Source organism: Maniola jurtina, chromosome 23 (assembly GCF_905333055.1).
Source record: "Maniola jurtina chromosome 23, ilManJurt1.1, whole genome shotgun sequence".
Taxonomy (NCBI): Eukaryota; Metazoa; Arthropoda; class Insecta; order Lepidoptera; family Nymphalidae; genus Maniola; species Maniola jurtina.
The window spans coordinates 4,665,129-4,692,837 of record NC_060051.1 but is presented as its reverse complement, the minus strand read 5'-3'; the positions used below and the strand labels follow the sequence as shown (position 1 = coordinate 4,692,837).

Sequence of the window (27,709 nt, the reverse complement as noted above, 5' to 3'; positions counted from 1 at the left end):
GTGGCTAGTGAAAAACCTACCGGTTTCGCTCACTAGGTCTCAGCTGTTGAACAGCTGTTGGAATTTCAGCAGTTAAGGCTTAGACACATACAAACCATGTCGGTAGCGATGGGCGATAGGACAGTTGGCGATAGGAAAAAACCGGCCAAGTGCGAGTCAGACTCGAACACGAAGTGTTTCGATGGTTTCGTGCAAGAAATAACACTTTTGAATTTTTCTCGATTTTCGTGGCGGCCATTTTGAAATTTTTATTATTTGTTGTTTTACCTCTACCTATTACGGTTCACGAGATACAGCCCGCAAACGGACGGCAGAGGATTAGTAATTAGGGTCCCGTGGGTAGTGGATAATTTGTCGCCTTTTTGTGGTATGAATTGAGTCGCAATAGTGGTTGTCTGTCGTGCATTATCGGGTCGTCAGTAAACCTTTCCTAGTAGCATAAAAGTGGAGTGCCACTATGGACAGTCGCAAGCTCTCTAGTTTCTACCTCTTGTTGACTTGACGCCAAGTTTTTAAAAACCTAAATCCACGCGGAAAAGTCTCCGGTCTAGTTCCATAAAGCATTACATATTATTAATTTTGGCTGTCTGAAAGAGATCGCTAGTTAGCGATAAGGCCGCCAAATTGTACCTGCCTGCCTATATCTTTGTTTTGCTTTGTATGTGTTTTTTAACCCCCGACCCAAAAAGAGGGGTGTTATAAGTTTGTTGTGTGTATCTGTATATCTGTCTGTGGCACCGTAGCTCCTAAACTAATGAACCGATTTTAATTCGTTTTTTTTTTTTGTTTGAAAGGTGGCTTGATCGAGAGTGTTCTTAGCTATAATCTAAGTAAATCGGTTCAGCCGTTTGAAAGTTATCAGCTCTTTTCTAGTTACTGTAACCTTCACTTGTCGGGGGTGTTATACATTTTTAGTTTACACTTGTCTGTAATAATTTGCTGATGTACAATAAAAGTAAATTCATTCATTCATTCCTTCTAGGAGTCGTGTAAAAAACGTTGCTATTGCACGTTATATGTGTCCAAGTCTTTACGATACTGGTTTTGCTATCAGCGCGATCTCTGCGATCTGCATGCGAGCGGTCAAAATGCATGCAATTATTGTGCTCATTTCATATATGCCACTTTATTAATTTCACTGGATTTCACACTGTATTTACATCTCCATTTAATTATTAAAATTCGACGCCTCCTGACATAAGTACATGTGTTTTAAGTTTAAACATTTAATTTCCTCTCGGTCTCGTAACAAAAATTGACCTACTTTATTCTCCAAATGTACTCTTTTGCTTATTTTGAAGCTTTTTAAAATAGTCTTACATTTTTGTCACATCTGCTTTCAGGCTAGTTACCTACTTAACTCGTTTTCAAAACAAACATCTCTATTACAAAGAAAAATACTTGGTAGGTAGGTAGCTAATAAACATGTACCTTCTAAGTACTACCAGTTTATACTTTGATCTATGGTACAAAAGCTCAAGGAACATTGTTACTCTATGACTGTTTGGTGGGAGGCTTCGGCTGTGGCTAGTTACCACCCTACCGGCAAAGCCGTGCCGCCAAGCGATTTAGCGTTCCGGTACGATGCCGTGTAGAAATCAAAGGAGTGTGGGTTTAAATAAAACTGCCATACTCCTTCCAAGTTAGCCCGCTTCTATCTTAGACTGCATCAATATGCCGCTGCTACGCGGAATCGTACCGAAACGCTAAATCCTTTGGCGGCACAGCTTTACCGGTAGGGTGTTGACTAGCCACGGCCGAAGCCTCTCATCAGACCAGAGACAATTTAGGCGTTATGAAGTCCCGAATTGTCTCTACCGGTAATCGAAGCAGGAACTTCCCACTTACAAGACCACAGGACACTGCGCACACGACTACGTCACGTGTGTGTTTTATTTAACAATTTTGTGGTGTGTTATAAAACTATATTCATTCATTCATTCATGCGTCAGCGAGGTTGCTTAGACATAATGCAAGTAAAACCTTATGTAAGTTGCATATAATATAAAAAATATAATGAATGTTTGTCGCCAAAGCTGCCGTGGACATTAGGTGCATTCACACAGCATTCGGAGCGGGCTTAATTACCCTCGCAATTAACAGTAGAAATATGAAGTCAGGACTAAATTAACTGTGTTACGTCGACGTTGTGGACTTTAATCAACTTATTAGCTAACCTACATAGGATATTATATAACAACAAGATGACTTCGTCCACGTAGATTTAAGTATAAAAATCCTGTGGGAACTCTTTGATTTTTCGGAATACAAACGTAGCCTTTGTCATGTCTCAACTCTAGATAGATAGGATTGATGTAAATGTAAATCCATGTCTTTGATACTAAGTATTTTATATCGATGGTATAGATACGTATGAAAAAAATGGGCTAGCTTGTACAGTTATAGAAAAATCAATCTCAAGATATTTTTGGTTAGAAGTCGGTTAAAAATTATATTTTTTGCTACAGGACGGTCGAAAAAATAAACTTTCAAATACTTAATGTAGGTACCTACTCGGTATCCTATTGGGAAATCATCTGTGATGCTTTATTATTCATTTTATGCCACAAAGTGATTGTCCCATGTACTTTTATTAAGTAAACTAGCTTATGACAACGACTTCGTCCGCATACAAAAACCCTACTTTCTACTTTAACGCCTTAGGGGTTGAATTTTCAAAGATTCTTAGCGGATGTCTACGTTATTTAATAGCTATGTGCATGCCATAGCCCGATCCGTCCAGTAGTTTGAGCTCTGCGATGTCAGTCAAGCAGTCAGCCACTAAGTGTTAAATTAAAACTCTCATGACATCATGACCATAACCTACAATAGTTGTTGAAAGCATCGAACTCATACGTCAATTTATCTCGCCGCGACACTGAACCATCAAAGCATTAGGGATGACAATTGACAAACTGCGAGCATTACCTGCAAGAAGCCGAGCTTAACCGATTACCTGTAGTATGCAGCTGTACAGGATTCCTAGTTCCGATTACATTGAATTTGTGTTAATCTACACTAATAAATAAAATTGGAGTGTCTGTCTGTAATTTCGAAATAACTACCTTATATTAAGCTCATATGGTTATTTGAACGATACCATAACTGAATCACACGTTTTTAAAATTTTTGTCTGTCTGGCTGTCTGTCTGTCTGTCTGTTTGAAAAGGCTAATCTTCGGAACGGCTGAACCGATTTTGACGGGATTTTCATAGACAAGTAGAGAATTGACCAGGGAGTAACATAGGCTACTTTTTTTACCGACTTTCAAAAAGGGAGTTGTGTTTTTCTACCTATGTACACCAAAATCTCCGAGATTTCTGAACCGATTTGCGTCATTTCTTTTTTAATCGATAGAGGAACTTTGCGATATTGTTTTATAAAAAATTTGGATTCCAACTCCTCAATCCTGATGCTGCAGGGGATCTGACCAATCCACGCGGGCGAAGCTGCGGGCATCACCTAGTGGTAAATAATGGTTGAGTTCCTATCTCACATAGCATGTTGTGGCTTTGCGATCTCAGCTATCTTCTTCTTCGTCGTATCACTCTTGGCAGAGCGGTCGTGGTCATCACGAAGCAACGTCTTTGAGTGCAGATGTTATACGCCTCACGAGCATTCGTCACTTCTCCCTTCTGGCTGACAGCCTGGTCCAATCGTGCAAGGGACCACCCACAGCAGACTTAATTTGGTCGGTCCATCGCATGGGCGACCTTCCTCGCCCTCTGGTGCCCTCCACCTTGCCCTGCACGACAAGATGCTCGATGGAGTTACTCTCACGCCGGGAGACGTGTCCAAAGAATTTCAATATGCGACTCTGTACTAACGCCGAAAGCCGTTGTTTTATTCCGAGTTCTTGGAGTATAGAGACGTTGGTGCGAATTTCGGTCCATAAGACCATCTATTAAAGCTTTTATTACTAATCAGCACCATCACCATCAACCCATCGTCGGCTAACTACTGTGAACGGGCCTCTCAGAATGTGAGAAAAGTATAATGTTTTCAAAGGTGTGTGAAGTCTGCCCATCCTCACTTTTCCAGCGTAGTAGAGCCCAAACCCTTTCTCATTCTGTGAAGAGACCTCTGTCTTTACTATTTTGTATTTTGAGCCCATTCTCAGTAGTAGGCCGGCGATGGGTTGCTAACTACTTGTTGGTAAAAGTAAACATACGCTTGGAATGTTAAAAACACAGTTTTCTTGTCACAGATACTATAAAAACCCCATTTGTTTGTTAACGAGTCCGAAAATAAATAATTAACGTAATTTATTTTTATTGTTCCAGGTGTCGCACTCAATTTGACCACAGTGTAGTTAACCAACAGAACATAATGACTTTGCCTATTTAATACCCACCCATTTAGCTGTTGAGCTATAAACTAGAGTCAGTTTAGACATGATCACAAGGCTACAGACATGGACGGCGTGAAGAAAATCCACTCGGGAACACTGTATCGGTAAGTTTACAAGACAAATAAAAAAAAAGTTCAATAATCCAATCCTCTTAATATACGCTGAAATATAGTAGCAAAAATATGTTTTTGTCACTTGGTATATTTTAATATTGTATTGTATATATGTATGAACTCAAAACTTTCTCTTCTTTCATATGACATCCCACTCGATACATTAGCTAGGAGACAGACAGACAGACAGACAGCAACACTTTCTGTTTAATATGGTATAGATTCAGTCCCATTACTCATTAAAGTACAATCAAATTTAAAAAAAATGCTTACAACAGAAATGAAACATAGCAATTCGGTTGAATTAAAAAAAATCTGTACTTAATTGTTTTTTTTAACTTTTTTTAAAATGGATAAATATTAACATATTTTATTTAAAGGGAATAACTAAATAAAGGAGAGAAAAGAGAAAAATATTATGATAGACAAATAATTCACACCATTGCTCAAGATGGTGTGATACCTAATCTGCTTCTTGCCTTAAAAACTTTTTTCAGGCATGTTTATTGTCTTTTCATTTTCCTTAGTCTGTGACCTAAAGTGGCACAAGAACTACCGTTGACCTGCCTGGCTCTTGCCGTAGACAGATGTGAGCTAAAAATAGTTTGCAGTGTTTGTTGTTTTTTTCGATTTTTCATTTTCGGTCAAGGATGCGTCTAGATTGTTTTAATGTTAATCATAATCACTGAATACTGATCAAGTGATCAGATCATACATAATGACGTGTCTACCAAGTGTCTACACTCTACTACATATACTATGCTAGCGACCCGCTCCGGCTTCGCACGGGTAGCTTATTAAAATTTTCGCAAGGATCTCTAATTTAAAATAAAATATTTACTCAGGAATAATGTAGCTCTCTACTGGTGAAAGAATTTTCAAAATCGGTTCAGTATTATTATAGAGATTACTCCCTAAAAACAAACTTACAAACTTTACCTCTTTACAATATTAAAATAGAAGTATAGATGTATGTACATATAAATAAACACGATTCGTCCCACTTCCAATCAATTTAGGTTAAAATCCCATGAGACCTCTTTGATTTTCTGGGGTATACGAGTAAAGTAGCCTATGTCAATTTTCAGGTCTTTAACATTCATGCTAGAAATCACGGCGATCCGTTGTTCCATTGCGACGTGATTGAAGGACAAACCAACAAACAATATAGCATCACTACCCATATTATAAATGCGAAAGTGTGTTTGTTTGTTGCGTTGTTATTCAATCCCATCACAACGGATCGACGTGACAATTTGCATGTGTATATCTAGGTAAAGTGGAGACAGAATGAAATAGGTTACTTTTTGGAATTACGAGTATCTTGGAAAGTCAAAAAGTTCCCACGAGATTTTTAAAAACCTAAATCCACGCGGAAATCGCGGGTATCAGGCAGTTTATAATATTAGTAATGAAGTAGTGATGCGTTGAAAATAGTTGAAAGATTTGTCACGAAAAATGAATCATCATCATCATCATCATCATGATCAACCCTTTGTTGGCCCACTACTGAGAATTGGGTTTCCTCTCAGAATGCATGAGGAGGGTTTAACTTTAGGCCATAGTCTGCCATGCTGGCCCAGTGCGGATTGGCAGACTTCACACACTTTTGAGACTATTATCGAGAACTCTCAAGCATGCAGGTTTCCTCACGATGTTTTCCTTCACCGTTGAAGCAAGTGATATTTAATTGCTTAAAACGCACATAACTTCGAAAAGTTAGATGTGCGTGCCCAGGATCGAACCCCCGACCTCCCGAAAAGAAGGGGGACATCTTAACCACTGGGCTATCACCGCTTTTTTGACCGAAAAATTAATATGAAATGGGAATCCTATATAGAAAATATTTCTAAAGCTTGATACATGATACTTTAATATCATTACTCGATTTTCCCACAATGAAGTGTGAATCCAGGCCCGTAGCGGTATTGAATGGGGCGCGGTGTATTCATTCTGTCTGATCTACGAATTACCTATCGCCTGAATTCAGATGTTACACGAATATCTTTGGAATTATCCTTTGTTGAGCTAGATACCCTATTCACTTGAATAGATAATAATATGATTTTCAGATTTCTATTTGATTTACTATTTGACTTGACTAACCTTAGAAAACATTATAGATAGTATAGATATACGCCAAATATTCAAACTTTTGTCTTCAAGCAGATTCACATAGAGTCAGCACAGTTCACGACAGTTAGGGAACTTCTAACAAAACGTCGAGGTATCGGCGTCCCTGGTAGGCGTCAAAATATGGTGCTCAAATGTTAGTACATTTGACGCAGATAGGCACATTATAGCTCTATTTTTCTATGATTTCACATCACCATAGCCTAATATTTGACATATCGTCGACTCAGGTTCAAACCGAGAGTTCCCTCACTCTAGAGTCAGTAACTGTCGGTTTTATCGTCAGTCGGTTAAAGTTAACTATTCAGCAATCGACTCAATGTTAGAATGCTGTACTGACTTGATACATAACATAAGTGCTAATTTATCAGTTTTGAGTCCGTAACTTACCCAATGTAAATGTGGCGATCAATTCAGAATTAATTTATTCACCATTCAACCCATCACCGGTCCACTAAGCTAACCCGGGTCTCCTCACAGAATGAGCTACTCAATGAACTACTCAACTATCAAACTACTGGACGGATCGGGCTGAAAGGCATGCAGATAGCTATTATGGCGTAGACATCCGCTATGAAAAGATTTTTGAAAAAATCCCTAAGGCCTCATTCGCACGAGAGCTTTTTAACGTCCGTAAAACGCGTTCAAATAGAACAAAATAAATGCATTCCCAAGTATCTGTTCACACGTCAACGCTTTTTTAACGCGCACTTTGTATTTTCTGCGCAACGCCGGGTTTTAATGCAATGCTTTTTAACGCTCGTGCGAATTAGGGCTCAGAGGGTAAAATAGGGGGTTGAAAGTGTAGGTCACGTGGGCGAAGTCGCAGGCATGAGCTAGCTAATAATAAAAAACAAAGCCTCATATAAATGCAAGATAGTTAATCCTAGTGTACACGAACAATGAGTCTGTGCAGGGGCCTACTCCGTCCCCTGTTAACACTACCTTAACTAGGATCAGGCTGCGTACCGCGCGAACAATGCTAGGCTAAGTACACATTATTGCTTCGTGAAAAGATTTCTAATTACCTGTAAGGTATCTTCTTTTGCAGTAACTTTATAGTTTAGGAGCTTATAAACAATAACACTTTTGATTAAAATACTTTTTGGGGTTCTGTACACGAAAATCGTTTAAAAAAATAAATGAATAGTGAGCAAATGAGCAAGCAGGTCACCTGACGTGAAGAGATTACCGCCGCCCATGAACATAAACAGCACCAGAGGAACCGTCAGTACATTGCCGGCTTTTAAGAAAATTGTTGATCCGCCTCTTGAATAACTTTAATAATCCCGTGGGAACTCTTTGATTTTCAGGGATAAAAGCAGCCTATATCCCTGCTCGATATGCAATACATAGGTATATCTCTGTACCTTTTGCCAAAATCGATTATAGTTACGGATGGTCCGCGAAAAGCTAGCAGACAGACACACAGACATACTTTCGAATTTATAGTGTTAGTATGGATTTTATCATCATGATCAACCCATCAAAGGGCCACTAAACTGAGCACAGGTGTCCTGAGAAGAGATTGGCCATTATCTGCCACGCTGACTCAGTGCGAATTGGCAGACTTCAAACACCTTTGAGAATATTATGGAGAACTTACAGCAAGTTTCCTCACGATGTTTTCCTTCACCGTTAAAGCAAGTGATACATAATTTTAATTACTTAAAACGCACATAACTACGAAAAGTTAGAGGTGCGTACTCAAAATCGAACCCGCGACCTCCCGAGTAGGAGGCGGATGTCTTATCCACTAGGCTATCACGACTCTTGGATGAATTTAAATACAGAATACGAAATTTTAATCCTCTAATAAATTATAGTTTAACATTTCGGTCGCTGTCAAAACTCCCCTTTACTATTTGTTTCTTCCATTCTAACTACTTTGCCAGTAAACCACAAGCGAGTCCGACAACAATGAATCAACTGTACACACACATACACTAGCTACCTATTTACCATTTACCACAAGTATACACAATAACTGAGGCGTAGATAGCCGGTGTTCCATTGACCTATCACCTATTTGAGCACACCTATATCACAGTGCATGCTACGCTACACCTATGCTATGATAATAATATGATGTATTGCTCATACATCAGACAGACCACAGAATCTGAGTGAACTATAGAGAGAGGGAACTCTCGGTTTGATCCTCAACCGATTGTTATCCATACTTAATATTATAAATGCGAAAGTGTGTCTGTCTGTCTGTCTGCTGAGGTCACCCGCGTTCACCCGCAGCGGGTTAGCGCGGGGGATGTGCGGTTGTGCGGGGCGACCACACCCCGTTTGCCATTTCACAACCTGTCAGGCACTATAATTACTGTCGTGAACTGTTATGCTAAGCTACATCTTTGCTATGATACTATGATGTATTTATTACTCGTAGATCATTACAGACTAAGAAGTATGGAAATTGAAAAAAAAAACATGATTTTAACTGGTTCTAATTCAAAAGTTGTGATTTTCCGTTCTAAGATGTTCCTCGTGCAATCGTTAGCCGATTTCCATTTAAGTCTCGAACTATTGAATTAGCAGCGAAATGCAGTTTACCTTCCTACCGCTGATGGTCGGTATATTTTGTTGATTCGAAGAACTTAATACAAAAACCGTTTTTATGGACTATTACCGAGTGCCACGTAATAAAAAATAGAATTAATGCTACAATAGTGCTACACAATACAACGATAAACTTGTATGTCGTAATTAAAGTATGAATTTCATTATTCTGGTGACAGTGGAAAAGATATATGAAAAATAATTGAATAAACTATTCATGCACTCAAAAACAAACTGTAAGCGATGACACAGCAAAAGTGGAAACTGTGTCGTGGCAGTAGCATTCGTACGAAACGCTCTATGATGTTCAAAACTGCGAAATTTCACAAACTTCCCTCAATTATTCGCGAAAATTTTACGCTTAATGTTTAAATATCATCATTTAAACTGAGCTTTATCGCAGTAAGAGGTTTTAATCCATTAAGAAATGGGCGTCCTCTGTTAGTTAACTGTGTTAACGTTAACCGAGACGACTCATCTGGGCAAAGAAAGCGATGTTATTTTAAACGGCGATATAAAAATTGACATTATTCTTCTACTCCACACAAAGCAGAAACAGAGGCATCTACTAGCCTCTAAAAACTAAAATATGTATGGAGGTTTTTCATATATTTTGTAATAACTAATATTAACTACAAAAGTGGTGATACCTTCATGGTTAAGATGTCGGATACCTGTTCGAGGTGTACGGGGTTCGATCCCGGTGCGCATCTCTAACTGTTCATTAAAGGAATACATCGTCAGGAAACTTCATGCTTACTGGATGCGCGCCACTTCGTTCCCGTGGATATAGGTTTTTAAAATCCAGTGGGAACTCATTGATTTTCCGGGATAAAAAGTAGCCTATGTGTTAATCCAGGGTATAATCTATCTCCATTCCAAACAGCCAATCCGTCCAGTAGTTTTTGCTTGAAATAATAACATACATCCATACATACTTACAAACTTTCGCGTTTATAATATTAGTAGGATATACTCCTCTGTACTGAAACAAGTGGACGTGGTTTGCATGGACGCTGCCTCAACTTAAAGACAGGTTGAGGAAGCGTGTCTATTTGTGCTTCTGGAATTTGGCTCACGGCTGTGTATGGAGTAGGATGGAGACACTACCTAGAATAACAGCTGCAACTGCTATTTTTGCTGCTGCGATTTTTTACTTTCTTGAAACGAGACTTGAGTACATAAGGTAGGTATGTAATAATGAGATGTTGCGCCCGTCTCTTCCATAATGTAGTGCAGAAATACACAAAAATGCTCAGTGCAAGATGTCATAAGCATGAGCCAGCCTTCCTTTTGCTTTAGCCGTGTCTGGGTTGTTGCCTTCATATTCTTTCTTGCACTAGACAATTTTCCTTACGTAACTGTCGACTTAATTGCTCACTTCTTAATATTTTTTAACCCCCGACCCAAAAAGAGGGGTGTTATAAGTTTGACGTGTGTATCTGTGTATCTGTGTGTCTGTGTATCTGTGTATCTGTCTGTGGCATCGTAGCGACTAAACGAATGAACCGATTTTAATTTACTTTTTTTTGTTTGAAAGGTGGCTTGATCGAGAGTGTTCTTAGCTATAATCCAAAAAAATTGGTTCAGCTGTTTAAGAGTTATCAGCTCTTTTCTAGTTTTCTTGTAGAAAAGAAGGTTAGATAACCGTTAGGTTCATAATATGACAATTGACAAATGTCAAGCTGTCAAGATGGACGTTGCCTAAATACATAATTATTTATTTGAAAATGATGTTTTGGAAAACTCAGATACTTTGGATCGTCGGGGGTGTTATAAATTTTTAATTTACACTTGTTGTGTATGATGTGTGCAAACAGCTTATATTTTGGTTAAAATAGCTAGTACCCGGTCAATACATTGAAAAAATTATGTGCTTAAAAGGGTAGTTGGTCTATTCTTATGCATCGAATTACCCATAGACGATGGTAAATCGATCCCACTACTTACGTAGAAGCCTAGAAGGCCACTGCGCCAAACAGAACAAACTATATTTAAACTTAAATAAACTATTTTAGGTACTTCTTACGGATAAAATTTTAATATCCTCAGTAAAAATTTGGAAAAAGTAAAAATTTCTGTTAAAATCCCGACTTTTTGCACGATAAATCTATCATGCAAAACCAATTTTCGGTGGAAGTTTGCATGGTAATATCTTACTGTATGGGATTCATGAAAAAAAAATTTTGAGTTTCAGTTCTAAGTATAGGGAACCCCCAAAATTTATTGTTTTTTCTGTATTTTTGTGTGAAAATCTTAATGCGGTTCACAGAATATACCTATCTACTTACCAAATTTCAACAGTATAGTTCTTATAGTTTCGGAAAAAAGTGGCTGTGACATACGGACGGACAGACAGACATAAAGAATCCATAAGGGTTCCGTTTTTCGCCAATTGGCTACGGAACCCTAAAAACAGAATCAACAGTTTAGTTGTAAAAGTCGAGTGCCTGTTACAAAATAATATGATGGTAATGATGATAACGCAGTATTAAGATAGAGACGCGTTAACATGGAAGGGGTTTGGCCAGAGAGATTGTTGATATTATTTTAATGACAGTTTTACATAATCAAGGCACCCTAATTGCGAGTACTTAGATGCATGATTAACTTCCATTTTCCAACCATCCTTTTTATGATTTCTCTCGTAATTGATATTTACGATAGAGTTTTTAATTTATCGTCTAGAATAGAATTAGATGTATTTGCTGATCCAACACATATTAAACACAATGAACATTCACAAAAATAACGCCTTAAAATCTAACTTAAACAGTGTGTATATGTGCCAACGAAGAGGCCTGACTCAGCTAAATGTTGTGCTTTTCAACAAGATAAAGTTGAAAACTAAAACCCGACTGCGATCGTCTTAACAGGGCTCTCTCCGTCACTTACTCCATACAATCGTAGTTCCCATTTCATTTGAATATTAAGCAACCAAAGTCCATGAAATTTTGCAGACATAGTCTAGAAACTAATATCTGTGTCTGTGGTGTTTTAGATTTTTCTAAAAATATGTAGTTTTAAAATTACAGGGGCTCAAAGATTTGTATTTTTCTTTAAAAAAAGGCCCAACTTTGTGCTCGTTTTTCTAGACAACGGAGCAATTTAATGAAATTTGGAAAAACCACAGACCTAGAAAATTTAATGAATATCATGCAGTAAACAAATTATCGTTATATATTTTATATTGTTATAATTATGTTGGAACTACGAAAACCAGAAATTACACCCAGAAATCTTGAAAATTTCGTGCTGTCTCGATTTCTGCAAGAGGGGTGGTGAGGTGCGGGGGACGACCAACCCCCGACGGTGACGGGGGGCGGAAACTGACAGTCTAAACTGGTCTAAACACACGGGCCACATTTAAACTACACCCGACTCTAAACTTGTCGATAGGTCTAACTAAATACACTGGTCCATTTCAACTTGCGTTAGACGTATGCGTTACCTACTCAGACGTTGCCTGTAGATAAAAATATGTCTCATGTTTGCTGGCAATAGCGCATGCATCAAACCCTGCAAGTTGCACCTATTCCTCACGCAATACGCAATTCCTCACGCAATACGCACAGCTTTAATATTATAATTTTTGACAATGTATACTACACCTGTCTACACCTGTCAATCAGAGAGTGACCTGTGATATGTATACATATCACAGGTCACTCTCTGATTTATTGCTAACAATTTACTTCCAAATCAATTCCAAATGCAAAGAAATCTAAGTGTGTTCAATTCACACTGCCCAATACCAGGACCTTAAATGACATAAATTCATTGATTAATAATCATATGTTGAAAATAAAGGAGAACCCCGTGTTTCTCGGTATAACGTTAGATGCAAAGCTTCTATGGAACACCCACATATCAACACTTGATGGTAAACTCAACTCTGCTGCTTACACTGTTAGAAAAATTCGACAGGTACTGACGTGGAAACTGCAAAAATTGTATATTTTGCCTATATTCACTGTATTATGTCTTACGGACTCTTGCTATGAGATAAAGCGATAGATATTGAGAAAAAAATGTATTACAGAAAAGGACAGGACGTGCAATTTATAATTTAAAACCGTGCGCTGCCATACAATAAAAATATAAGGAAATAAGTACCTTATTTATTATCTTATAGTAGCTTTTAAATATATTTACAACTAGCTAATGCCCACAGCTTTGCTCGCGTGGATTTAGGTTTTTAAAAATCCCGATCCTTTCATTTCCCAGAACAAAAGTTGCCTCTCCGTAATAGCCCGTCCCCGGGATGCAACTTGTTTCTGTATCACGTAAGAACATTTAAACGGATGATGCTTTTCAAATCCCGAGGGATCACCAGGATTTAGGAATGCAATTTCTTACAGCATCAGGGTTGAGGTCAACGACAAAGTATTTACTTGGTATAGATACCTTCAATATCAATTAATAATCGACACTTTTTAAATCCCATTAGCTTTAGTAGTCAGGTCCCCTGCAACATCAGGATTGAGGAGTTGGAATCCAAATTTTTTATTGAACAATGTCGCAAACTTTCTTTATCGATTAAAAAAACTAGCCAAAATTACGCAGTTAGGTTACCTGCCAAATTTCATGGTTTTGAGTCAACGGGAAGTACCCTAGAGGTTTTCTTGACACACTCGACAGACAGAGAGATAGACAACAAAGTGATCCTATAAGAGTTCTGTTTTTCGTTTTGAGTTACGAAACCCTAGAAACGTAGGAACGGCATTCCGAACCAGTGGTAAATTTTTCTGACCATTCAAAAACACTTTGAAGTTTACCTAAAAGTTTACAGGAATAAAAATTTATCATTGTATTCCATTCCATTTCATTCTATTCCATTCTGTTCAAAGATAAATAGATTATAAAAATATTTGTCACCGAAACAATAATTTACGATACATCAACCAATATCAATTTTACTGATGACAATCTGACTATTACCAAAGTGAATGACTACTATAATATCTATTATATACGACTAACATAATATGTATTATAAATTGTGTGCCGTTTGCATTCTCACTAAGTTCTCATTGAGTTTGTTTTATTTGGTTAAACTTTCTGGCATTTATATTGTTATGACGTTTAATTGGCAAACAGTCTGTTTATTGGCTGAAACTCAAAAATTCAGCCAATCACAACAAATAAAATATTTTAATAATGATTGATGCAGCTTTCTGTAATCGAAAACAAAATACTTGACATTAACTTGAATTTGACAGTGATTTCCGAGTAGGGTTGCCAGAGGCCCCGTATTTTACTGGTTACTGGTTGGTATTTCAGGATACAGAAACCCGTAATTATGAAAATAAAATATGGGGCAAATAAAACTAAATATTTTTAGGGTTCCGTACCTCAAAAGCAAAAAGGAAATAGGATCAATTCGCTGTCTGTCTGTCTGTCCGTCTGTCTGTCTTTCCGTCTGTTCGTCTGTCTGTCTGTCCATCTGTCCGTCTGTCCGTCTCTTCGTCTGTCATGTGTTCATGAACAAATATTAGTATTTTCAATTTTCAAAGTAACTAAATATTAAATCAAGTGGGTTATTATATGAAAGGACTTTACCAGTACATTCTAAGACAGATTTTTATTTATTTTTATGCATATTTTTTTTAATGCATAACAGTTTTGATTTCTTGTGTAAAATGTCGAAAAAAAATACCCGAATACGGAACCCTCGGTGCGTGAGTCTGACTCGCACTTGGCCGGTTTTTTACAAATTCAGCCGGGCTGGCTTGCGAAACCAAACGCTGACGTTATGTCCAGTAGAAAGAATACATATTTTCCTTGTGCGACAATGCGTAGAATAATACCTGCGTAGCCGAAACCCACTCGATTTTGATCATGGCCGTAGCCAAAGAGGCGGAGGTTGGTTTTAGGATCTAAGCCTTTTTTTATACAAGTTAGCCCTTGACTTTAATCTCTCCTAGTGGTAATAGTGCAGTCTAATTTCTTGGCCGGTAGGGCCATACTAACCATATAACTAGCCATGACCCCAAGCCTCCCACCAGACCAGAAATTTAGAAATGGCCACTGCGCCTGGGAGACCGTCAAAAACCTAAACCTAAAATAATACTTACACTATTTCTTGCATTTGCTTACCAATTTTTTTTGGAAATACATCAAACATTTCGCGCTCGCTTCACTCGCGTTTTGAATTTGTATTACTTGGTGTATGCCCCGCAATTTCGTCTGCATGAATTTAGGTTTTTAAAAATTCCGTGGGGGATTTTCCGGGATAAAAAGCTTATGTTCGTTTCTGGGGTGCAAGTTACCTCTGAATAGTAAGTATCAAAATTTTGGTACAGAAATATCTTGCTATGGCTAAACTCGTTTCCCTTTCACTTATTTTTTTCTGTATTGAACCAAAAACACTTACGCTCACTGCGCTGCGCTTTTTCATTGTTGTATTTTATTCCACTATCAAATTGAAAGGCGAAATTCAACTAACCAGGTAATTAGCCCATAAAGTTGAGCGAACGTATTTTTCCTCATGACAGGATTCAGTTCCGGCCCTGATAAAACCTCTCCCGAAATCAATTCCTGGCTACGGCCATGGTATTGATACTTTGAAGGTGGAATTACAAGTTAAATGTAATTTTAAGTTAACATGCAAAGATTGTATGCATGAAATGTATAACATTTTGTTTTACAAAATGAAGAGTTTTTAAAAGCTATTGAAATAAATAAATAATCTTTTATTTAAAACCACATTGCAAACACAGTTCACCGATCAAGACCCGGCAACATACAGAGAAAAAATACAAAACATACAAATAAACTGAAATATCTAAATAAGCTTTCAGAGAGAACCACCGCCTATTTCTTCAAATACAATAATAAACAATACAATAATACAACAATATATAAGAAACAATGTCTCCCGTAAACAAATCTAAACCCCGTATTTTTGATGGTGGTAGCCTGTAAATCTAAAAGAGGCAGGTGGCAACCCTACACCTACCCTACACCTAGACAGAATGAAAAATTTGTTTTCATTACTCGGCAGGCCTACTGCCAAAGTTTGACAGAAAGTGTGGCGGTAGTTGTGACCTCTGATTGGCCGACTCTCTTTCACTATTTGCTAAAATTGATGATTGCAACAACAATTTTTGCTTTTTTGTAATCGAAAACAGAACACGGACGTCAAACAGGTTGACTAATTGCAATCATTTCTGACCGGCTAACATTGTTCCGCTAGTGGCTCAAACTCACTGTCGCAGCAAGAACATGGTAAATTCAGCCAATCACAGCAATTTGATTTGGTTATCACAATCTACACTACTTATCTACACGATCTAGGAACCGATAATGCACGAACCAGGGCAAATAGAGATAAGAACAATAATATCATACGTAGGAAATCGACGGGGGCTCGTTGACAAGTATTCTCTTAATAAACGCTGAAATGTAAAATTGTTTTTCTGTCGCTTGCTATATTTTAATGTTGTAGTACATTTATATTTATGAACACAGAATTTTCTCCTTTTTCATTTGACATACTCGATACAAAAGTAAAAAAAAATTTTGGAGACCCCACTTTTTTCATGTAACATCCGTTAGGCCAATTTATAGGTATAAAATATAGCCTATGTCACCCGGACTTTTACGACGAATCGATTGACACCTCATTCATAAAAATTGGCCCAGTAGTTTAGGCGCTACGACGGTGGAACACACAGAATCTGGATACAAACATATACACATACATACATACATAGACTGCTATAATCATAACCCTTCCTTTTGGCTTTGCCGCAGTCGGGTAATTATAAGTTTAGGACAATGATGTTCTATCACTGTTTTCGGTGGGTAGCCGGTGCGACATCCAATAATAGTCTTGTCTAGTTGTCATTCCCATTGTTTGAACTCTGACGGTTTTGTCGCCTTCTATTGGCAACCTAGAAATGATTTGCACTTTAGTGAGAACACCGCTTGAATTTAGTTTTGGTGGGAATTTAATTTTCGTAACCAAATTAGGTCGATTTATGATGACAATCAAACGTTGTGACATTGGATTTGGCAGTGCATTGTGATTATCCGATATTGTGATGCTGACACTCCTAAAAGCCATAGAAGTATAGAATTGAATTAGGTACAATGACAAATTTTTGGGTGTTATTAGAAACTGGCTGATGCCAGCGACTTCGTCCGCAAGTAGAAATAAAAAGAAATATTTTCACATGAAATGAAATAGATATTCAGAATCTTGTTGTAACGTATCAAGATTTATTTTCAACAATAAGGCACGTCTTCAAGAGATCAAGACATCTCAGCCAGCAAGATGTCTATAAAGTTGTGGAGTTCAATATTACTTTCCGACGGAGGGGCGTTATCTAATAAGTAATAATGGCGGATCTACTCATAGTGAATTCTAATGATAAGGTTTGCTCAGTGTCTTCTCACTTAAAATTAATTGGTTTTTCATCGGCGTTTTAATTAAATTCAATTTTGTTTCTTTTTGATTCTTTACTTTACTTTCAATTAGGTGATGCCCGCGATTTAGTCCGCGTGTGTAATGTTTTTTCAAATCCCTTAAGAATCTTTTATTTTCCGAGATAAAAGTAGCCTATATCTGTCTCCGGGATGCAAGTTATCTCTGACAGACGGACAGACAACAAAGTGATCCTATAAGAGTTCCTTTTCTCCGTTTGAGGTACGGAACCCTAAAATGAGCGGTTTTTGCCGGCTCTTCTCAGTAAAAGTTGCTTTCGGGAAAGGTGGTAGAGTAGTGGGTGGTGGTGGACCTATCATAATTTATATAATATTATGCTGTCCTACATGAAACAAAAAAAAATCATTTCATTTCCAATTCAATTCATTTCATTTCAATGCCACATCTACCATTTACTAGTATCTACATAGTTTTCCGCTACCAACTGTGGCCGTGGTTATCCACAGCTTGAATTTAACCATTACGTTTGCTGGATGCCTGTGCTAACTTGAAATCAATTGGCTTGCGTGAATTCACTTTACTTAGTTCAATATTTGGCTACGTTAAGTAATAAGTACCTACCGACTTCAACTTTCTAATTTTCTTTTTACATAGATTCAAACTTATAAAAGTTAGCCCTTGACTGCAATTTCACCTGCTGGTAAGTCATGATGCAGTCTAAGATGGAAGCGGGCTAACTTGGAAGGGGTATGGCATTTTTTACTAAACCGTACCCGTTTGGTTTCTACACGGCACCGCACCGGAACGCTAAATCGCTTGGCGGCACGGCTTTGCCTATAGAGTGGTAACTAGCCACGGCCGAAGCCTCCCACCAGTCCAGACCAGATATATTTTGAAATGATAAAATTCCAGATTGATAAAAACAGACAGATTTACCTATGCGACTGATACATATCTTGTCTTAGTCAAAGTGCTAGGTATATAGATCAAAAGCTCTATAGTTCGGAACGTTAGTCTCAGTGGCAATATTTCTAGCGTACAGCTAAAACTTTCGAATTATAATATCTAAACTTTTCCTTATCATATTTTCTTAAACATTTGGATAAACGTTAACAACGGGGTTATTTTAATCAGCAAATTCTTTTGTAAATAAATGGCTTCTTATTTCGTTCTTATACACAATAAAAAAATATTCATCCATTCATTCAATATAAGAAAGAAAGCCGGAACGTTACTTGAAAGAAATTCATAATAAGCTATAAAAGAACATAAGTACAACATAAGGATTTTCTTATTGTTTTTGTATTAGAAACAGATGAAATCGAATGCTTCCGATCATATAATTTCGGCAAAATTGATATTAATAGGCAATGACTTTCTGAAAGTCATTGTTAATAGGGATTTTGTTTGGTTTTTATTTATCAGTTTCGTCTGTATATCGACAGTGAAGTCGATTCTGTTTTTCTCTAAACTAAATTTAGAGTATCTAGGGAAACAGTTTTAAATTTACGACTGTTAAATTGTGTCTATCCTTTTCATACTACATTAGTAAGAAGAGCATGTGAATACTCTAAAATTTTGTTGTGATCAGAATCAGTAGGTACCGGTGTGGATAAATTCTGCTGTACAAATCTCTTAAACAAAATTGACAAGTTTAAAATCTAGACTAGATTCTTTTCCGCAGGGAGCTGCATTGTGAAAGCTATAGCAATAATGTCATTTTAAATTAGAGAATTAGCAACAGGATTAGTCACACGTGGCTAAATTCAGTTGTACAATCTCTAAACTTCTTTCAAACCAATATTTTTTAATTGCTATCACTTTCACTGCAAAAAAAGTCCTGCAAAAAAGGATAGGTAGTACTAGATTTAGCATTAGTTTAGTGTAGAGACTGTGCAACTCGTAAATCACACTTTTACTACGATTTATTTATCGTAATCCGCATCCACGCCATAAGATTTGCATTCTACGCGAAAATTATTGTGTCAAAATACAAAATTTCGTCAGTGTGTAAGTCTCTACGTGGAAAACGTTTCGAATTTCCGGCGAAATATTTCGCTGCATGCAAGTTGCAACGTTCAACAGACGACGCGTTTCATTGATGTTGACACGGCTTTAAAATTTAAATACCTGCAAAATTACATTGGTGTAAAATTTTGATAACAAATTAAAGGAATTACTTACTTAAAATAGATTGTTTATTACTTTATTATTTATCAAATACCACTCCCACGTTCATAACTCCTAATCTTTAAATAGATAACATAAAAATTGTAAAATATCGTACAGGTATTAAACGCTACGGGGCAACGGTTTGACGTGATTTTCATCCCGGAAAAGATTTCATCGAAAACTTTCCAAGATATTTTTAAGAATCCATATCCACTCGAACGAAGTCGCGGACATCAGTTAGTCGGTTAAAGATATCTTATTTCAAAATAAAACCATGAACCATAGTTGAAAATAATATACAAGTGTAAATTAAAAATTTATAACACTCCCGACAAGTGAAGGTTACAGTAATAACTAGAAAAGAGCTGATAATTTTTTAAAATCGGTTCATTAGTTTAGGAGCTACGATTCCACAGACTGATACACAGATACACAGATACACACGTCAAACTTATAACACCCCTCTTTTTTGGTCGGGGGTTAAAAATGCAATATAAACAACAAATCTATAGGAGTAGCAATTTAAAACGCTATAGTCAATTTATCACCTGTATTGGAGGGAATAGGCAATTTGGCAATGGTGCCAGTAGTCGGAGACATTAGCGATAAAGCTAAATTGTGACCGCTTATCGCAAGCCTCGACTCAGTTGCTCTGATACAGTATCACAAAAAATATATTTATATAGGTACGTTAACTACTTGAGATACATACAACTAGTGAATAAGCTTAACGAATTATAAGATAAAGACGTTCAAACCTAAAATTACGGACCTATAAAATACTGCGTAAAATCTGATTTTTGTTCTCAGAACTAAAACGAAGGAACTGTTCACTTTGTAGCGCAAATTAATGTTTGTTAGTTATTGTTTGGTACCTATGCGTTTGCGCATCCGATTCAGTTGATACCTACTTTGCACAATTTTTATTGTACAATTTAAGTAGGCATGTCTCTTGAAGTGCTAAAACAGGAAATGAAAAACAAACCTTCTTTAAAGCAATAAAGCTGCTGAAGTTGAAGTGAATGCATACAATAGAACTCAAAAAACTATCCTTTTGTATAAATTAAACACAATTTGATAAATGAGAAAACGTAGCAAAAAGTGGAATAGAGAAACTTCTCACTAAGGATGATCGCAAGACAACCCTTTGCAGAAAGAGCTTAAAACACAAAGATAAAAGTGGTCAAAAAAGACCGAGGTTTATAAAGTGTATATTTTGTGCTGCGTGCAGAAATATAAATTATTTTGTACGATAAAATACTGACTGTATTGGAGCGTAGCGCTCTCGATAATTTTCATCAATCGTGGACGAATAAATCGAAAATCGAAAAATTGTTAATGAAATGTTGTGTTCGGTTCGGTCCATCTTTGACTTTTAAATGATCAAGTATATTTTGGTAGCACTAACAAACGAACTACCTCCAGTTTTATTTAAAAATACTATCTTTTAAACAAAAAAGAAAAAAGAAAATGGTCTTGGACCAATTTTAAAGCAATTAATTAATATCACATGCTTTAATGGGGAAGGAAAACATCGTTAGAGTTGTTCATTAATGTTCTCAAAGGTGTGTGAAATCTGCCAATCTGCACTGGGCCAGAGTTTGGCCAAAACCCTTCTCATTCTGACAGGGGATCCGTGCTCACTAGTGAAATGACAATATAGTGATCATGATGACTTACAAAGGCAATCAATACAATCGAAAGATCTAATGAAAAGAAAATGATGCTCATTCAAAGCTCAAAACCAGAGAAAGTGTAGAGCTATCTACTTTCAAAAGAGCAAGTGCTGTTACGTAAATAATGCCAAATACCACAGTCCGTATTGGATATTGCTTACGTCACTACTGCTAAAGATCGCATTTCATTTTGAAATAGTCCGTACAAGAAATTCGGACGGATACCTATTGAAATTGTACTTGAAGCGACTGCTATTCGACCTTCGGTATACATATTTACATTCGTGCGATTTCACAATCAATTGTAACTGAAGATTAACTGAAGATAGCGTAAAAGATTTACAGTCTTATTCAAAAAAATCCCTTAATATAGGTTTAAAACGTTCATTAGCTAAAATGCTCATTAGGCCTATTAAACGTTTCATAACTTTCTTTATTCATAAAGGTTCAATAAACCTCTCACAACTAAATTCTCGCTATAGGCTAGTTTCGCTTTGTTATGTTGTCGTTCTGATGAATTCATAGACAAAATTGCAAAAAAACTGGGCTCTACACAGAAAAGTGACGCAGGTGTGACATTTGTTTTCGAATTTCGGTCAATTGTCTGAGTTCTGGAGGATAGTTAGGTATTATCGTTCGGAGTTTTGTTCCGATTTATTTAATTATAAAAATGGAATCAGGAAGGAATTTAGAAATTAGCGTTAGATTTTATTATACTATTTAAAAAAAAAAGATGTATTAGGTAAAAGTATGTATTAGAATTTAGATACAGTACCTGGACAGTCATGGAATAAAATCCTTTTTTTTTAAATTGAAAATATTACAATAAAACTTAAAGCTAGCTTTATCTAATTACTATACAAATCATGCCCGTGTGGAATGGTGCCAAGAATACTGGCTGCATTTCCACGCTTGACAGCCACGCTGATCCGTTGCGCAAAAAATGAGCCAGCCCTTTTTTTACCCAAATCCTTCTCGGTTTATGTAGTTAGGTACTGAGCTGCATCACCGCCATATTTCTTACGTTAGAAGAAATCACATACCTATGTAAAAGAATGATTACATGAAAAGAAACTTCGAAATTAGGTAGAAACTTTTAGGTACCTACTTCACGACGTCCGTCCCTAGCATCTTATGGCAGTTAAAACTTGCAACTCTAGTTAATTACCACAGCCTCTCGAATCCAGAATAAATAACGTACAAATAATAATTACAATGCAATGACACTAGAATCAACCAAAACAAAATAACCTCACTTCCAAACAAATTATCAGCTGTTAAGACAAGACGGCGGCCATCTTGTTCTTTAATAAGGGTTTATAGTAGGGTTCAGCCTGTTATAAGTTATGGAGCCGTTATTGAACACTTTTAGCACTATTGAACGTTTATGAATCATGTTTTTGAGAACTTTGCTTATAACAAGCTAATAAAGCTTCTACAAATTTTTATGAATAAGACTGTTAGACTATATATGTATTGTAAGGGATTTCTTTCGCCAAATACTCGTATGAAAATCTTACGCGGTTAGTAATAATTCAGAAATAATTATAACGCCTCCTTGTATAATTTTTTTTAAAGATGTGTTACTCAGTTTAGGGAAATTAATTAAAAACTAGAGTAATATTAACATTAAAAATACAATTAATGATAACAATGAATTAATATATTCATCTGAGATGTTTGTTTTTTGTGGGTTTGTGTACATAGGGGGTGATTATCTCCGGAACTAATGGTCCGAATTAAAAAAAATCATTGATTTATAGCTGTTATCCTCGAGTCATCGATGTCAAAAGTGCTATAAGCTATTGTCTATTAAGTCACACGGACGTAGTTGCGAGGAAAAGCTGGATCGGGCTGTTTGTCATGCAAATAGGTATTATGACGTAGACATCCGCTAAAAAAGGATTTTTGAAAATTCAATCTCTAAGGTGGTAAAATAGGGAATAAGCTAGTAAAAGTATAAAATGCCCATTCTCTTTGGTTACATGATCTCCATTCAGATATCGAAGTATACGGAAAACCCCGGGATTCGAAGAATCGTCCGAGCTTAGCACTCGGCGGCCTTGTAATTTGCGATGAGCTATGACACTGAATCCGAAGGGGAAGGGGTGGTTACCCCTAGCTCCTCTGTGATTAGTCTGAGCGCACATTACGGACTTTTTACTTAGCTTCTGTAGTATGCTATTTTGCAAGTATGAAAAGTACCTATTTTCCAATCGCCAAATAAACGTCAACTGAGGAATATGTTTGACGAATTTCATAATAGGCAAGGCCGTAAGAGTCAATTTTTAAAAACTGCCCACACAATAGGTTTAATTAAAAATTATGATTGAGCGATAATACCGCCTTTTTGTACCTACATTTTAAGTTTTCTTTTTGTAACCGTTCATTTGTGGTGCAATAAAGTATAAACTATATACATTATACATACATACATTATTATGTTTATTATATAACATAATATGTAGTAGATTTTTAAGTTATTCTCATAGTATACCTATCTTAAAATAACAATGATATGTAGCCTAGCAATTTGCATATCTATTCCCTTCGGCTTCGGCTTCGGTAGGTTGGTAAAGGCAGGTAGGTATTTTATTCAAGACTTCAGTTAAATGTCAAAACTATTTGCATTGTAAATTGGGTTTTACTTTATTCATCGCAGGCAGGCCTTTACACGTTCAAAGCAAATACTAGTTTTTACGAGTTTGCTTAGATACCCGTTTTGTAGAACTACAGAAGTCTAGACTAAAATTGTACATTATTACATTGTACTGAACTTTGATGATGCTTTGATATTGATACTTAAATATTATTATGACTGAACTTTGCTTACCTTTATTGCCCAAATCTTATTCTGTTTAATTTTTCTGTATGAAATATTTTATTTGATCTAATAAGTTACGATTGTCTCTAATTACGTAGGTATACATAGTCAGAAACTCTTGTATGACTTTTCATATTTAAATGATTAAGTTTTGTTATCGCGATGAAAAACTTTACAGTGCGCGCCAGTCCTTACAGATATTCCCCTTTCTTATTTTTGAAAACGTGATGGTTGTGTTAAAAGGCAGCTTTGGATGTGTCTGCGGAATAATAGCTTTATCCCTTAACTATATATTTTTCAAGTTTTCGAGTCGTTTCGCCCGCTATTCCGTTAATCCAATACACATTGGCATTTTTATTGTAAAGAATTTCAGAGGGGTGTTAAGTTTAACTTCAAATGAGTACTTTTGTTTTGAGAATTGTCTAATTAAATTAGACAACGAGATTCTTTACATACTCTATACCCAACCGTATACCTATAGATATTATAATTTATATACTGTACCGTGATGTGTCCGAAACATGGCCGCTAACTATGGACACAGTGGACCTCATAAGAATGCTAGAGTAAGTCAGTGGGCGATGGAGAGAGCTATAATTATTATTATTGAAGTTTCACGAGATACAGCCCACTGACAAACAGACGGACGAACGTACGGACGGATAGCGGAGACTTAATAAATAATTAAATGAATGTCTCTGTTGCGGTAAAAGTTTTCTTCTATAATGAAAAAAAAACCGGCCAAGTGCGAGTCAGACTCGCGCACTGAGGGTTCCGCACTCGGGTATTTTTTCCAACATTTTGCACGATAAATCAAAAACTATTATGCATGTCGGCGCGAAGGCGTTAATAGTTACTAATAATCAAACTATTCAAATCAAAAGTTAAACATTTCTTTGTTCATCAAGTACTAAAATACCCTCAGAGTTGATTTAGACATGACTAATTGTTGTTGTTATTGTAAGTTTTGGTATGTCGGCGGTACCGACTTTTAGCTGTCAACACTTTGCTCACTGAGCATTACGTCATCTCCCCACTGTCGTCGTTGGACTATAAAATCAGACACGCTGTGCGTAGCAGGGCATTATTCGTCCGGTTGTTGCCGAGGACACTTCTCAGTAGGCATAGTCTGTCGTACTGTTGAATTGTGGTTACCTAAAGTGGTACTGTTGGTTAGACGAGTTGATATTGTGGTGATTAGGTTAGATGGTCGGTTTGGGACCGGTGTAGGTAGGTTAGGTTTACCTAGTTACGCTGGTAGTTGTGACATGCAGTAAGTGAGAGTTATCATGGTTGTAGTCGAAGGTAGTTCAATATCACTTGATAGTCCAAGAATATCGTTAGTACGCCCACGAAAGCTCGGTTAATCTAAAGGTTGCTATCCTGACGTATCCGCTTGGTTATTATCCAGGTTTACTAGTGGTTAGATCATGCTTCAATCTTAATAATCATTAGAAGCAATAAAAAAGTGAAAATATGCCCACGATAACCTGATAACACCCTCTCACTCCGTCATCAGAAGTGGGATCGACCGCTGATCCACCAGGTCGATCATCAGATATGCCGCCGCAAAACCACCTTGTCATCGAACCTCGAAATGAAGTAAACCTGGTAGTCAAGAAACCGTGTCGGCGCCAGAAGACGTATACACGGATCCCAGATCATCCACTTCTCGAGAAGAGTCGCTGGAACAACTCACTCAAGAAGCAACCATGGAAAATGAGACGGAATAAAAACGCCGAGTTACCATATTCTAAAACCCAATTATCCAAAACCTTGCGCATAGTTATCGTCACCCGATTTAGGTGTTAGTAACGACAAGTTTATCGTACCTCGATTTAGGTAGCATTACTTACTATTGCTCGATTTAGGTGACAGTAACGACTAGTTTATCGTCATTCGTCACTTGGTTTAGGTGGTATGAGTTACTATTGCTCGATATAGGTGATAGTAACGACACTTTTGCTGACTAAGACACGTGATACTATTCACTATTGGGATGGTCTTCACTAATGAGATAGAGTTGATTTCTTATCCAACCATGCTGTATAGAATTAAAGAAAATTTCGTATTGTAGCTGTAGCAGTACGATGTCAACAATGAACTTGTTGTTTAGCACTAGCGTTGTACTTTGTTACGTAATGAACTCTTTTACTAAAAGTTAATCAGGAAAAGCCGAGCCTTTGATTATAGCAAGTTTTCTCTTTTACACGAGCCACACACACACAGACGCACACACACACACACACACGCACACACAGACACACACACAAGTTCTATCCACGAGTTTATCTACGAGACAATCCACGAGTTTATCTGCGAGAAATCCACGAGTTTATCTACGAGACAATCCACGAGAAATCCACGAGTTTATCTACGAGAAATCCACGAGTTTATCTACGAGACAATCCACGAGAAATCCACGAGTTTATCTACGAGAAATCCACGAGTTTATCTACGAGACAATCCACGAGAAATCCACGAGTTTATCTACGAGACAATCCACGAGTTTATCTACGAGAAATCCACGAGTTTATCTACGAGACAATCCACGAGAAATCCACGAGTTTATCTACGAGACTCTTTTACACGAGCCACACACACACAGACACACGCACACACACACACACACACACACACACACACACACGCACACACACACAAGTTATATCCACGAGTTTATCTACGAGACAATCCACGAGAAATCCACGAGTTTATCTACGAGAAATCCACGAGTTTATCTACGAGACAATCCACGAGAAATCCACGAGTTTATCTACGAGAAATCCACGAGTTTATCTACGAGAAATCCACAAGTTTATCTACGAGAAATCCACGAGTTCTATCCACGAGTTATCCACGAAACACACACACACACGCACTCACACACGCACGCACACACACACGCACACGCACACACACACACACACACAAATACTAACGAGATTTTACTTGTTACTAAATAAGCTCAAAAACCAGAAACATTGAAGATGTGCTGGTTTACTACAAATATAACTAAGCATCATTTGATGCTCACAGATACCAAACTCAGAAGAGAATGTATTTTAGTTTCAGAATCAACATCAATCGTTAGGCAGGTGCAGAGCGCGCACCGCCTGTCAGTATGGCCGTGTCGGCGCGAAGGCGTTAATAGTTACTAATAATCAAACTATTCAAATCAAAAGTTAAACATTTCTTTGTTCATCAAGTACTAAAATACCCTCAGAGTTGATTTAGACATGACTAATTGTTGTTGTTATTGTAAGTTTTGGTATGTCGGCGGTACCGACTTTTAGCTGTCAACACTTTGCTCACTGAGCATTACGTCATCTCCCCACTGTCGTCGTTGGACTATAAAATCAGACACGCTGTGCGTAGCAGGGCATTATTCGTCCGGTTGTTGCCGAGGACACTTCTCAGACGAGCCCGTCTGCCGTCGAGTGCGCTCGAATCGTTTGCGCACCGGCGTTCGGAGCCCGC

The 27,709-nt window shown here is 37.2% G+C and overlaps 1 protein-coding gene across 4 annotated transcripts in view; it reads left to right on the top strand.

Annotated features, from left to right (window-relative positions):
* The window catches only part of LOC123877334 (catenin delta-2), an 81,293-nt gene that overhangs the window by 3,458 nt on the left and 50,126 nt on the right, over positions 1–27,709 (top strand). For all 4 annotated transcript variants that reach the window (XM_045923991.1, XM_045923992.1, XM_045923990.1 and 1 more), the window contains exon 2: positions 4,284–4,455. In XM_045923991.1, coding sequence (XP_045779947.1) covers positions 4,415–4,455 — 41 coding nt within the window. In that variant the 5' untranslated portion in view covers positions 4,284–4,414. The remainder of the gene's footprint in view (positions 1–4,283; positions 4,456–27,709) is intronic.